Source organism: Ceratotherium simum, chromosome 30, assembly GCF_057802395.1.
Source record: "Ceratotherium simum simum isolate JZ-2026a chromosome 30, ASM5780239v1, whole genome shotgun sequence".
Lineage (NCBI taxonomy): Eukaryota > Metazoa > Chordata > Mammalia > Perissodactyla > Rhinocerotidae > Ceratotherium > Ceratotherium simum.
The window spans coordinates 5,663,001-5,677,523 of record NC_141929.1 but is presented as its reverse complement, the minus strand read 5'-3'; the positions used below and the strand labels follow the sequence as shown (position 1 = coordinate 5,677,523).

The 14,523-nt window shown below is 48.9% G+C and overlaps 1 protein-coding gene across 4 annotated transcripts in view; it reads left to right on the top strand.

The window, feature by feature from the left end:
- Positions 1–11,047: 11,047 nt before the first annotated feature.
- ATP2C2 (ATPase secretory pathway Ca2+ transporting 2) overlaps positions 11,048–14,523 on the top strand; it is a 70,009-nt gene continuing 66,533 nt past the window's right edge. For 3 of the 4 annotated variants that reach the window (XR_015549112.1, XM_087419860.1, XM_087419859.1), the window contains exon 1: positions 11,048–11,244. Coding sequence is in view for 3 of the 4 variants with exons in the window: in XM_087419860.1 (XP_087275986.1) it covers positions 11,146–11,244 (99 nt within the window). In the remaining variant the exon portion in view is untranslated. The remainder of the gene's footprint in view (positions 11,245–14,523) is intronic. The other variant, XM_004437057.3, reaches the window with a different exon arrangement.

The following is a 14,523-nucleotide window of genomic DNA, read 5'->3' as shown; positions in this document are numbered from 1 at the left end:
CCTAAAGGGGCTGAGGGTTTCGGAGGAGGGGCCTGAGAATCCTATTTGCCCTCATCAGCTCCGAGCCTGGCAGTAGGGCATGGTCAAAACAAGTCCGTGCGTCAATGAATGAGTCCCTGCGTGCAGGCAGGGCAGCATGATGGTTAGGCATGCAGGTTCTGGCATCAGACTCCAGGGACACAACTTTCAGCTATCCATCTTCTTTTAGCTGTGTGACTGTGGTCGACTTACTCAACCACTCTGTGTTTCTGATTCCAGGTCAGGTTCCCCAGAAGCAGAGCCTGAGACGAGACTCAGGAGCAGGTGGTTTGTTAAGGATGTCCTTCCAGTAGAAAGTGGTGAGGGAGTGGGGGGAACAGGAGAGGCAAGGGTGTGGTTTCAGGCCGAGTCCCAGGCTCAGCCTGGCCCTCAGGGAGCTCCGGAGGGTGAGCTAGACCTGAGTCGTCCCTCCCGGGGGTGAGGAGCTGGGCTTGCTGCCTTGAGCTCAGCCAGTCCCCGTCGAGGGAAGCCCTGGGGGTAAGGACATTTCCAGGCTCTTAGGTCTCACGCTGCCAGGTCTGGCCTCCCAAGATCCACAGGTGCTGGATGTTAGAAGGGGGAGCCCAAAACGGGGACAAGGGATCCCTGGGAATCTGGGTGGAGGACCCCATCATCTGCTACAGTTCCCTCTTCTGTGAAATGTGGTGCTGACAGCAAGTAAGGTGTGCATCACGAGGATTAAGTGAGGGCCAGACGTGGAGCGCAGAGCCTGGCACCAAGTCAGCAGCACCTTTCGCTAGTGTGATTACCCCACTGCCAGCAACCTCTCTCGTCTCTGCAGGCTCTCAATCAACATCTGTGGAATGAATGAGCCAGCTTTCCTACCGGTTAAACCGGGTGCACAGTGGCCGCCCCTCCACCGCCCAAACTGGTTATCAGAAGTCTCTTTGTGTCCAGGCTGGCTGGTACAAGTGGAGCGAGACCCGAAGCGAGGAGGAAGCTGGCTACTGCGGGTGCAGCCGTGGCCTCTGGTCCCACCCTCCTGGAGCGCCCTGTCTTCCCACAGGGGCCCTTGGTGCTTCAAGGCCATTGTCCCCGTGTCTTGCCTCCCTTCAGTTTCACCATGGCCAAGGTGCTCAGTTGCCTCTGGCTACGGCTCTCTTATTAGTTTATCAATTCAGCAAAATTTTAAGCACCTACTAAGTGCCAGGTACTCTTCTAGGTATTAGGAACAAAGCAGGAAGGATACAAATTCCCTGCTTGCCCTCATGGATCTGACAGTCAGTCCACTTCAGGGACTGATGGTAAATATAAATAAATCCATGATGTCAGTCAATAAAAGCTACAGAGAAAAATAAATCAGGAGGGGGGACGAAGGGTGACAGAGGTGGGGTGCTATTTCTTTTACTTTTTTAACTTTTTATTTTGAAATAATTACAGATTCACAGGAAGCTACAAAGATTGTACAGAGAGTCCCTGTGTACCTTTCACTCAGGTTCCCCCAGTGGCTACATCTTACATAACTACAGTCATGTCCCCCAGTGGTCACATCTTACTTAACGACAGCCATGTCCCCCAGTGATCACATCTTACATAACTACGGTGCCACGTCCCCCAGCAGTCACGTCTTATATAACTATAGCCATGTCCCCCAGTGGTCACATCTTATATAACTACAGTACCATATCAAAGCCAGGGAATTGGCATGCTACAGTGTGAGTGTGTGGTTTCTGTGTTGTCTGATCGCATGTCCAACATCACCTAGATCTCCTTCTCACTACCTTCATAGTCACACCCACCCTCCTCCCCACACCATCCCTAACCCCCGCCGACCACGATCTGGCCTCCATCTCTATGATTTTATCATGTCAAGAATGTTATACAATATGTGACCTTTCCAGATTTGCATATATTCTACACCAGATTCTCCAAGTCTATGTGTGTGCTCTCCCTCTCCCCCTACTCCTTTCTTCACCCCTAAAAACTTCAGGGTACACATCCAAAAAGGGATGTTCTTTTACAGAACAAGAGTGCAATGGTCCAAACCAGGAAATCCACGTCAATGTAATACTACCATTTACAAATCCACCAATTGTTCCCAATGTCCCTTCTGGCAAAAGATGTAACCTTTGATACAGGTTTCCAGGACCATTTTCCAGGTCCAGGATCTGATACAGGATCACAAGTTGCATTCGGTTGTTATGACTCTCTAATCTCCTTTAATCTGGAACATTCCACGGCCTTTCCTCATTGTTCTTGACATTGACATTTTTGAAGAGTACCAGATGCTTGTTTCCTAGGATGCCCCTCATGTGGGTGTGATGTCAGCAGTCCAGCAGGGACACCCCAGGAGTGAAGCTGTGTTCTCCTCGGTGCATTACTTCCGGGGCCACACGATGTCCTTTGTCCCATCACTGGTCATGTAACGCTGATTGTTAAGGTGGGACTGCCAGGTTTCTCCACTGTTAAGTGACTTTTCCCTTTGCAATTAATAAGTATCGTGTGGGGACATGTTTTAAGACCGTGAAAATATCTTGTTTCTCATTCAACTTCCATCTGCTTTTTTAAAAAATCATTTAACAGAAGTTTTTATTGAAGCAAAATTTACCTACAGAGAAGTTCACAAAGTGCCAGTTCCCCTCAAGGGACAATCACAAAATGAACACCCTGCAGGGCAGCATTCGGATGCCGTAATGGGGTTGCTCAGAGAAGGCTTCCCTGCCCAGAGGACTCTCAGGGCTAGGCCTGAAGCGGGGGCGGGCTGGGCCCTCTGAGTAGCTGCCGGGAGAACACGCCTGGCCTGGTGGAGGGACCTGTGAAATTCAAAGGCCTGGAGGCTGGCCTGAGCTCTGGAGGCTAGAGGGGGTGGGGGGTGCTGGGCAGGAGGAGGGGGGCTGACAGATGGGCCAGATGATGCGGGGCCTTGTGGGCCCGTGTAAAGGGTCTGATGTTATTGCAGATGCCAGGGTGAGGTCCCAGGGCTCCTCCAGGAGACCCCAGGAGCTCCCCAGGAAGCAGGGGAGCAGGGAATTGAGACAGGGAAGGAGCCCAGACAGGGTTCTCCCAGCAGTTACCCCTGCGAGCAACTGGACCCTGATCCTTTTGGAGTGCCCTGGGAAACAGTGTAGACTACACCTCAGGGCTGTCCCCCACAGGGGTGAGGAAAGCTGGGGTATTTCTCCATCAACTCTGGTCAGTCATTGTAAAATGCATGGGGTTGGGGGCATTAACGCTGACATTTCGGGCCCAGGGCCTTCACGCAAACACCGGCAGGTGTTCGCAGTAAGCAGCCTTCACTTAAAGGTGAGTGCACATAGCATCTGCCATGGGGAGCCATGGGGCTCTGCACAAGGGAGGGGCCTGCTCTGATGGGCATCTTTGCAAGGCCACTCAGCTGCACAGAGGATTGACTGCAGGGGGAGCGGGATGGCAGCGGGGAGACCACCACCTCTCCATCTCCTTGCTTGGAGGGCTTCCAAGCCCCTTCTGAATTTCTCCACCCAGGGAATTGAGTCCGGGACAGGCTATACCAAACCAGGGGCAAAGAAGGTCCCCCTATTCTAGCAGCGACTTCACTGAGAACTAACCCCGTCCTTTTAGGCGCAATCTACATGGGAACCCCAGGGCCCCACAAACTTTCACAGGGAGGAACTGGAAAATTTGCACTCTTTATATTATATCAAAAAGCCAACAGAAATTGTGCATTTAACTTCCGATCAGGCTTCCCAGTTTAACTACATATAAACTCATTCTTCTCCGTTCAACAAATAAGCCTTCAGGGCCTTCTTTTATTGAAATAAAATTCACGTAACATAAAATTCACCATTTGAACCATTTTAAAGTGTGTGATTCAGGGGGTTTTGGTATAGTCATGAAGTCCTACAGCCATCCCCTCTATCTGATTTCAGAACATTATCATCACCCCAAAAAGAAACTCCTTATCTCCAATTTTCCCTCTCCCCTAGCCCCTGGCACCACTCATCTGCTCTCTGCCTCTCTGGATCTGCCTGTTCTGGACAGTTCCTGTGAGTGGAACCATACAATTCATGCCCTTTTGTGTCTGGCTGCCTTCAATTAGCATAGCGTTTCCGAGGTTCATCCACGTTGTAGCATGAATCAGTACTTCACTCCTTTTTATGGCTGAATAATATTCCATTGCACGGATAGACCCCATTCTGTTTATCCATTCATTGCTGCTGGACATTTGGGTTGTTTGCACTGAGAGCCTTCTTTTAACTCGTAAATGTAATAAAGTGCCCTGACTCTGTGGAAACCATGGGCACAGTGGGGATCCCCTTGCAGGACATCTCACTTGGTCCAGGGATCAGGAGAGGCCTCTCAGAAGAAGAGACAATTCAGACAAAACCTGAAGGGTGAGCAGGAGCTAGTGGGCTAACAGCTGGGGTGAGGGGGCCACTGGGGCACGTTCCAGGCAGAGAAGACAGCCCAGGCAAAGGCTGGAGGGGGGAGTGCACGCACCTGGGCCCTTTGAGAAAGAAAGGGCTTTGGAATGGCCAGAATGGGGAGGTGGGGAGAGAGGCAGGGGCCAGGGCTTGGTGGCCCTGCTGTGGTGTGTAAGGGTCTGGACTTTAACCGAGGAGAAGGGGGTAGCCAGGGGGCGACACAAGCAGGTGTGCATCTCAGAACAGTGCTGGGATGGGAGGAGGGGGACTAGCCGTGCTGGGACTGAGGGGTGTCCCAGGACGCCAGGACTTTCAGCTAAAACTGGGACCATCCCAGCCAGACTGGGACAGCTGGTCACCTCCAAGTGACCATGGGGAGCACAAACTGGCGAGTTTGAATATGGAAGGCCTTGGGTCTCTGTGCTTTGGACTGGGATTCTCTTGATTCTGGGCAACAGGTCTGGATGCTTTTGAATTTATTAAAATGAGAGTAGGTTTTGAAAGGGAGTCAAATGTCCAACTATATGACATTCTGGAAAAGACACAGCTATAGAGATAGTAAAAGGATCGGTGGTTGCCAGGGATTCGGGGCAAGGGAGGGTGGAGCACAGGGGATTTTTAGGGCAGTGAAACCACTCTGTATGATACTGTAACGGTAGACACATAACATTATGCATTTGTCAAAACCCACAGAATATACAACACCAAGAGGGAACCCTCATGTAAATTATGGACTTTACATATGGTGATCTTCTCCTTTAGCCATACCACCACCTTCTAGAAGGTTCCATAACTCCCCCCTCCCCCATGATCATTCCTTCCTCTTCTGAAAATCTTTTGGTAAATAGGTTTATTCATGTGCCAGGTCCAAACAATTGTTGGTGGCTACTTAAAGTGTGACAAGAAGAAGGATTCCTGAGCCTGTCTCAGCCAAAAGGGAAATGTCACCCCATGAGTGAATGGTGATGTCTGCCACAGGTGTAGGAGGAGGGAGCTGTGGCATCTGTGCTCTGTATTTCCCTCTTGGGATTTAGCAATTCCCAAGGCACATTCATTTGGCACCTGGTGTCATGTTCCACAGGGCTGTGCCTTCTCTCCTGGGGGAATTGAGCTCCTTGGAAGCCCAGAGGTACCCACAGCTGTAGGAAGTGCTCAGCTGATGTTTCTCCATCGTTTGGTAAACAGTGACTATGGCAGAAGTGACAATGAGAGTATGACATGGACAGTGCCTGGAAACAGGCTGCGTGTGTGACCATAGTTTTGGTGTAAATGTACGAACTGTTTCGCATAAGTGGGTCTCACTGTGGTGACACAAGGTACACACATTTTCACCCAGGGCCTTCTCTCTGTGTGGAATACTATCCCCCCAAAATCCACAGGGCTCACTTCTTGCCTTATTCAAGTCTCTGGTCACGTGTCACCTCTCCTGACTGCTCTAGCTACGAGAGCCCCCCTCACTCTGCAGCCCCCTCCTGCTTACTTCTTCACGCATTGCTCACTCTGCTAGTGTCCTGGGGCTGCCACAACAAATGACCACAAACTGGGGGCTTGAAACAACAGAAATCTATTCTGCCACAGTCTAGAGGTCCACAGCCAAAAGTCCAAAATCAAGGTGTTAGCAGGGCCAGGCTCCCTCTGGAGGCTCTGGGAGTGCATCCTTCCTTACCTCTTCCAGCTTCTGGGGGCTCCAGGGGCTTCTGGGCTTGTGGCCGGATCACTCCACTCTCTGCCTCCATCCTCACGCCGCCTCTCCCTGTGTCTGCGTCTCTGCTCTTCTGCCTCTTATAAGGACACTAGTCACTGGGTTTAGGGCCCACCCAGTTAATCCAGGATGATCTCTTCTTCAGATTCTTAACTTAATGACGTTGTCAAAGATTCTTTTTCCAAATAAGAGTACATTCACAGATTCCGGGGGTTAGGACGTGGGCATATGTTTTTTGGGGGCCATTACTCAACCCACTACATTCACGCCTGACATTACACATTGATTTGTTTGTAGCCTATGGCACCCATTGGGAGATAAGATGCAAGAAAGTAGAGATAGTCTGTTGTGTTCAGGGGTCTGTCCCCAATGACATATAGCAGGTGCTTAAAAATATTTGCTGAATGAATGAAAGTGGCTTTACCTCCCTAAACTCCAATTTCTTCATCTATAAAATGATTATGTTATTGCCTGGCCAGTGCATAGCCATTAAAAAACAAACAAATTGAATTAAGCGTTTATGTAAGGAGCCATAACTTCATACTAAGTCCTAAAACTAAAAAATATGTACAAAATATGCCCTTTGTATACTGTACCCCTTCTGAAAAGGATGTCTTCAAATGCCAACCCTATAATTTGCGCGTGAGGTTTACTACCAAATAAATTTCAGGTGCTTTGGGATTGCATCAAGGCTTCCCAACAGAATGTATTGTTGGGAAATAATTTATGGGTAATGAAATGACACCACTTTCCCATAGAGAGTGAATGGGAGTTGAAAGTGTGACTTCATTGTTCAAGGTGCCCAGAACAGATATTTCCAGAAAGGCTGGATGCCTTTGGCAGAGTCCCGCCCTTGAGTCTCACTGCTGGCCAGCACTGAGATGATCAGGAGCACCCTCAGAGCTGCAAACCTCAGAAAGTCTCCCAGCAGACTGTCTTCTCTGACTTGATTCCTTGAGAGTAGACTCTAGAATTTGGCAAGCTGAGGCAGAAAAAAATCTCTTGAAGGGAATACTCTTGAAGTCAGTGGTGATGACTACACAATCCAAACAAAGTGGCAGAGCTGAGAAAAGAGGTTGAAAACAAATACAAATAGCAGGTGTAATTCTAGGGGAAAGTGGAGGATACACAATAAAAAAAAGACTCAAAAAATAAGATTTTGGGTGATTAAATTACTAAGAATATGAAAAGAAGTAAAGGTTAGAAAAAGAAAAAGGAAAATCACAAAATTCCTTTACATCTATAAAAGGAAATCAAAAGAGATGGTATAAATACTTGTCTTTTTTCTGAAATGCTTTCAGATAGTTCCTGCTAGAATTTTCAATAGGATGTTTAGTCCAAAATCAAAGTAAGGGCCGGCCCCATGGCTTAGCAGTTAAGTGCCCGCGCTCTGCTGCTGGTGGCCCGGGTTCGGATCCCGGGCGTGCACCAACGCACCACTTCTCTGGCCACGCTGAGGCCGTGTCCCACATACAGCAACTAGATGGATGTGCAGCTATGACACTATCTACTGGGGCTTTGGGGGGAAAAAATAAATAAATAAAATCTTTAAAAAAAAAATCAAAGTAAAAGATGACAGCAAATAGCAGAGTGTTTGCCTCAAAATGCATGGAAATAAAATATGAATGAGAATGATGGAAGTCAGTCTAATGGTAACAACTATAACCATGTAGACACAATAAATTTCCTAATTATAAGGCAAATCTCAAATAGATTAAAAACAAATTTCACTGATCTGCTCTTTATGAGAGAGAACACATTGAATAAATATTTGGGGGCATTTACTATGTGTCAGGAACATTATTGACCATGACAGACACTGAGCAGACACACAATGATGAAGACGGATGAGTTCTCTGCTCTCACAGAGCTTACAGTCTGGTAGAAAAATGAAATAAGACAGCTAAAAATAACATAGCAGGTATAGAACACACAGACTTGAACCACGGGGAAGAAACAGCGGCAATATTAACTCTACAAAGTGGAATTTAAGGAATATGTTTTAATGAGATACAGATGGCATTAAACAATTACAAGAGTTATAATGAACAGGTAAGTCATATGCACTAACCAACAGAGAAGCATAATACAAAAAGCAAAAATTCAGACATACAAGGAAAACATGGACAGGAAAGCAATTAGACTGGGAAATTTTTAACTGTTCATTATCTTCCTGTGCCAGATCAAGTAGTTAAAAATAAGGATGTGAACAATGTAACTAGAAAGTTAGAATAAATAGATACAGAACTAATTTACAAAGAAGAGTACAGCTTACCAATACCCTTACAAAGAACAATTTACCAACTTTTCTAGTGCCATTGAAATATTTACAAAAATTGCATACAAACCAGGCACAAAGTCTCAATAAATTAGGAAAATCTGGTAGACGTATGCAGGCTACATTTTCTGTTCATGATGCAATGAAAACAAAAATTAAACAAAATTAAGCCTGAGGGTACCCATTCAGCTGCTTCCAGTCACATAGCTGATCTCTTTAACTGCTTTCTCTGTAGTCCACTCCATTTTTTTTTTCATCCCAACAGATGGCTGAGTGTTCCACTATATCCACTACCCAGAGTTTCCTTCCTGACTGCCCTAGGCATTCTTAAACCTGATCCATGAATTCTAGCCTTGACATCTCTGAGCTGGAGCAGAGGCCACGGTGATGGCATCCAAGAGGCTGGGACTTCAAGGGAAAGGCATTTGACCAACACCTCACTCCCTGCTCATGGAGGCTGCACCGCCTGGAGAAACAATGCTCGATTAACACACTTGGAAAAGCAGGAAGTTCTATGCCAACAAGGCATTCTTCCTCCCTGGATCCAATACTATCTCAAAATCACGGAATGCCAGTTGGAGAGGACCTGAGAAATAACTGAGCTGAGTTCCCATGTATTCTTTTATATTAATAACAGAATTTCCTGAGGGCTTCCTCTGTCAGGTGCCACTAGGTACTCTACCTCTGCAAACATGAGCTCAGATCCGTGCAACAGCACTGTGGGGTCAGCTCCGGATCTCTCCCCTTTGGTCCTTCAGATCCACTCTCCACTCTCCTCCCTTCTCCTTCGGATTCTCAGACCAGGAGTCCGCATCCGTGGCTTCCGTTCCGTTTCCCGCCACTGGAGCCCTCAGCTCCACACAGCTACCTTCTCCAGGAAACTGCTCCCTCCTCTAGCCCTCCAGGCATTGGATGGTAGTAATTTCTTGCTGTTGCTAATCTTAGGCAACTGCAATCCCTCTGGTTTCTCTACACCCTGCCCACACCTTTGTAAATAGTCTGTTTATCAAACTCTCTCCAGTCTCTCTCTCAGTATCTGTTTCCTGCTGGGCCCCTGACTCATATAGGAAGGTAGTATCATCCCCATTTTGTAGATAAGTAAACTGAGGTGGAGAGAGGTGAAGCAAGTTGCCCAAGGTGATGCATTTGGAAGGCACATGCCTGGGATTCAAATCTGGACTAACCTGCACAGAGCTTTGCTTTTTCCGTTCTTCCTGGGTCTTGGTTGAAACTGGCGGAACCGGGCAGCATGATGTTGGTAGCCTCTCTTGTTTCAGTAAAGGGGAAGAGGCAAGAGAAACAAGAAGGCCACTAGAACTGCCCGTGTGGCTGAAGGTGGCTGGGGTGGCCACCCCCTGGGGAGCAGATGAGGTAAGGGGCAAATATTTGCTCAAAAGGGGCAGCACAATTTAATGGACAAATACACATGCCGTGTCCTATAGTCCTTAAGTAACCCCACTCTATAGATGAGGAAACTGAGGCACAGAGGAGGGGCACAGCCTTCCCCAAAGCCACCTCCCTACTAGGTGGTGGGTCTTGTTCTGGATTCCAGTCCCATCTGAAGCCAAAGCCCTTACACTTTTCAATAAACCCACATGGGGGCTGGGAACCATCTACACTGCACATCCACTCACATACTTTGGGAGCCATTTGCGCCCAGCAACTTCCCTGTGATGATGGTGATGATGATGATGATGATGGTGATGATGATAATGGTGATGATGGTGATGATGATGATGGTGATGATGGTGATGATGGTGGTGATGATGATGATGATGGTGATGGTGATGATAGTGATGATGATGGTGATGATGATGGTGATGATGATGGTGATCACACCACCAACCTACGCTATGCCAAGCCCTGCCCCACCCCTTTCTATGCAACACTGTCCATTGAATCCTCTTGATTTCACTATGAAGGAGGTGCTCTCATGGTGGCCATTTTACAGATCAGTAAACTAAGGCTTTGAAAATTTAAGAAACTGACCCAAGTTCCCACGATTAGCAATCAAAGGATCCCATTCTGCAGATGACGATAAAGCGCCCAGAAATTATTCAAGACCACACAGAGCCCAAAGGCACTGGGGTCCTCAAAATCTCCTCCTGCTCCTGGGATTCACTCCCAGGGCCCTGCCTGGAGGTGAGGTCTTAGCCTTCTCCTTCAATTGCAGACTAGAGCACCCAGGCTCAGAGAGGCCACGTGGCTAGTCCAGAACCACACAGCAGCGGTAGGAATCTGACTCATCTCGGGTTCACTGTGCTCCCAGCGCCTTAGGGTTGACCACACAGAGCTCCCCAGGAGATTGGGTGCTTGTAAAAGTCCAGCTTCCCGGCCCACTCTAGACCAAACGACTCAAGGTAGGGAGGGCTCTGGGAATCTGCATTTTAAACAAGCGTTTGCTCGTCCACCTTCCCCACCACCATCCCTCCAGGTGATATCTGTGATCTGGCAAGTTTGGGAAACAGCCCAAGCTCTGAGGCTCCGCGGCAGTTCCCCGGGTCTTCCTGGGCCGCCGCTGCCCCCAAGGGCGGGAGACTCCCTGGCGAGCTCGCAGTGAGGGGAGGGGCCAGGTGCGCCCAGTGCCGCCCGATGCGCAGCCCTGCCCCGAGGGCGGGGCCTCACCTGCGGCGGGCAGGTAGGCGGCTACCTGGTAACCTGGGCCTGGCCCGGGAGGCTTGGGCGCGCGCAGCCAGCCCCGGTCTCGCCGGGGACCAAGGGACGCAGGTAGGGGCGGCCGCGGTGGCTCGGGCGGCTGGGCAAGGGGCCTCTGCCCGCTCACCATGGTCGAGAAACGCTTCTCCAAGTTCCTGCAGAAACTCTCCTTCTCGGGCGCGGGCCGCCAGTACGAGCCGCTGGAGAGGGGCGAGTTGGAAACCTTGGTGAGTCTGGGCGACCGGGCGCGTGGCGTGCGACCTGACCCCCCACCCTACCGCAATCCACCCCCAGGATCCCATCCGCGCGCTGCAGGCTGCGCTCCGCCACCTCGCCCTCCTCCCCCAGGCTCTAGAAGGAAGTCGTCTTCGTAGCAACGCCAGCGCGCGTTTCTGCCCTGGGCCGGGCGCTGCCATTTAACCCTCATACGCCAGCCCATTTTGCGGATATGAAACTGAGGCCGAGACAAGTTAAATATGTCCTTTAAGGGGCGCACAGCTACCAAATGACCTAGCTAGGAACTTAATCTAGGTTTCTCTGACTCCAGAGAATTTAAATTTCTTGGGTCTCCACACCCAGGTTGCTATGTGAATTTTTAAAGTTACTTGAATTGGAAAAAAAATTAAAGCGATATAAAAACAAAAACAAACTGTTGTGCAAGTGTTTTAGGAATTATAGTAGCAATAATGGTGGAAATCAAGGTGAGAACAGCCAGGCCTCCCAGCATCGCTGCCCTAGTCTCCAGTGCACTTTTTAAAAACCACTTGGATTTGTGTGTCGACTTTGCGACCTCCAGGGGATCCTCTAGGATAAACCAACAGGATTCTTGGGCAAGGGAGTTTTTACCAGCAGACAAACTGACAGAGCTGTCCCAAAAGAGCCCTTCCACTTGCAGAAGCCAGGGGTGAACCTGGCATGACAGATGACCCAAACTTTCTCCTTTGCTTTGTAAGCAGAACTCACTCTATGATGCAAAAGCAGAGATCACTGGATTCCTGCAGAAGCATGTCCAGGTCATTCCACTTTTTCTTTTAAGCTTCATCAGTCATTCAAAAATAAAATTCCTAAATAGTCCCCTGGACATGGTGGTAGGAGTACAGACCTGCAATGGCCCTTGACCGGTGAAGGGAAACCTCATGGTTAAATTTACTTTTTACTGAAAAAGATCAGCTGGGAAACCTTGATTTAAAACATTTAATTTTCCTCCCAAAGAATGACAACAGTCGAAACAGTTTGGTTGTATGTTTCTTAAATATTTGTGCATTTAAAAAATAGTATTTTGTAAGTGGATGTTAACATGAGAGTTCTGGCACTAGGGTGGTAGACCCCAGGGCCGTGTAACTAGCAGTTCTCAAATCATCTCTAGTTTTCTGAAGCGACGTGTGTGTTACACAGGGATTGGGTATAGAGTTTGAGTATTTTGCCAAGATCCATTTCGCTCCTTATATGCCGTGCAGTGTGTTCTCTTAAAGGAGTTTGAAGTTAGTTTGCCAATACGGCTACCTTTTCTACATTACTTTCTCTATTTTTTTCCTTCCGTCTTTTGATTTTTGCATCAAGCTGGGTATCTGTCACACGCTACTGATGTGCAGTTGGTGACAATCAGATTTTATAGGATGTCCAGGTTCGCCAGGTATCCAGGTGTGCCAGGTATGGGGGTGAAGTAACGTGTAGAGATGCTGGGGTGAATTTGATCTCAGCACCAAAGTGGACTTCATTCCCCCCAAGCTTTTCAGAGGGGCCCTCAAGGGTGGGGCATGTCTTCAACTGTCTGTAGGTATGCGGGGGCTGGGGGGAGGCTTACGCACCTGGTGGTGGACCGAGGTTTGTCAGCAGGACCTTGAGGGGGTGTGGGATGACTTGGCAGTGGGGAGTGACGGGAGGCGGGACCAGGCAGCCACGGCAAAGGCTGGCAGAAAAACAAAGGGTCCCGTCTCTGAAGGCGGCCTTGTGCAAACCCAGGAAATGACAGTTAAGGAAAAGCGGAGTGTGGCGGAAGGCCGCAGGCGAGGCCACCTGTTTCCTGCCAGCTCAGCAACACCTCCTTTGCCCTCACACTTAACATCCTCTGATTTGAACTCTTTTTTCTCAAGAAAAATTGAAAAGGAAGCAAAGTTTGCTTACAGTGGTCATTTCCACAGTGGTCACAACTCTCTTTTACGAGCGCTTGCTGTATGCAATGTCCTGGGTAGCCCCGAACTCCCCACCACTTGGCCGAGTCACCCCAGTTATAGTATTAATTATTATTGAGAGCTTACGTGTCTCCTCTGCGTCTCTGCACGCTGAGATGTCGCGCTCACAGGTGGGGCCAGGTGGGGCCTGGCACTAAGGATGCAGCCGTGTACAAAACCAAGTTCACACAGGAGGCGCACGGCCGACAGGGACACCTTGATGTTTAGTTTAAGATCCAGCGGTCTCAGGTGTGGTGGAGAATAAAAAAACAGAGTGACTGGGCGGGGGACAGGTGGTTGAGATGGGAGCAGGGAGCACCCAGAGTTAAAACATCGGAGGCTGAATCTGAGCAGTTCTCATGGCTCCGATGACGGCTCGTTCTTGCTGCATTTCCAGCGTAATGAAAAGAAAGGTATTTGCAAGATCCCCTTAAATTAATTACTGGAAAAAACCTTCTCTCTGCCGACCTGAATGTGGGGTCCAGAGAACATTGGACAGGAAATTCCTGCTTCCTGGATGACTGGGTATTGACTCTGGGGAAGTTATCTCCCATCTCCTCACCAAGACGTGCTGGGCTCCACCCTGCGCTGCCTTCCCTGTTGGTGAACAGATAGATTCATCTTCCCGGGGCTCTGCAGGGTGAAGACAGGGTTCCAACAGACTCGTGTAGTGCTCACCCGTTCATTCAGCCCAGAGTCACGGAATACCTACTGTGTGTCAGGCCGATGCTGCATGCCAAGAGTGGGGTGGAGAAAAAGATGCGCACACTGCCTGCCCTGGTGGTCCCCCATCCTGGAGGGCAGAGATGGATCCCAAACTGCAGATCACAGTGACTGTTTAATGACAGATCTGTAACAGCTGGGAGGGGGAAGGGACGTGTGAGATTCACAGGAGTGGCAAAGATTAGGAGGAGTGCACTGGGTGAAGGGCAGAGGTTAATGCAGAGTTCTAGGCAGAAGGGAGTAAGGTGCAGGGGTTGCCAGGAGAAGGATGGGGCTGCAGAGGGTACTGCATGGAACTTTTTGGGTCATGGTGAAGAATTAGGGCTTTATCCAGAGCTGCAAAACCACTGAAGGGTTTTAAGTCAGGGCATGAGAGTCATTCATTTAGTTAATGCCAAACATTAGGAATGCAGTAAACAGAACAGACACAATCAGATTTGTGTTTTTAAGAGATCACACTTGGGTTGCAGGAAGAGAATGTATGAGAGGGCATTCTGAGGCTTATACACACACACACGCACACAAATCCTTAACCGAGGCTTGCACACACACACGCACACACACACGTTGTTAGTGTTTCTCAAAATTTAGCAATATATGACAGCGTCTTGA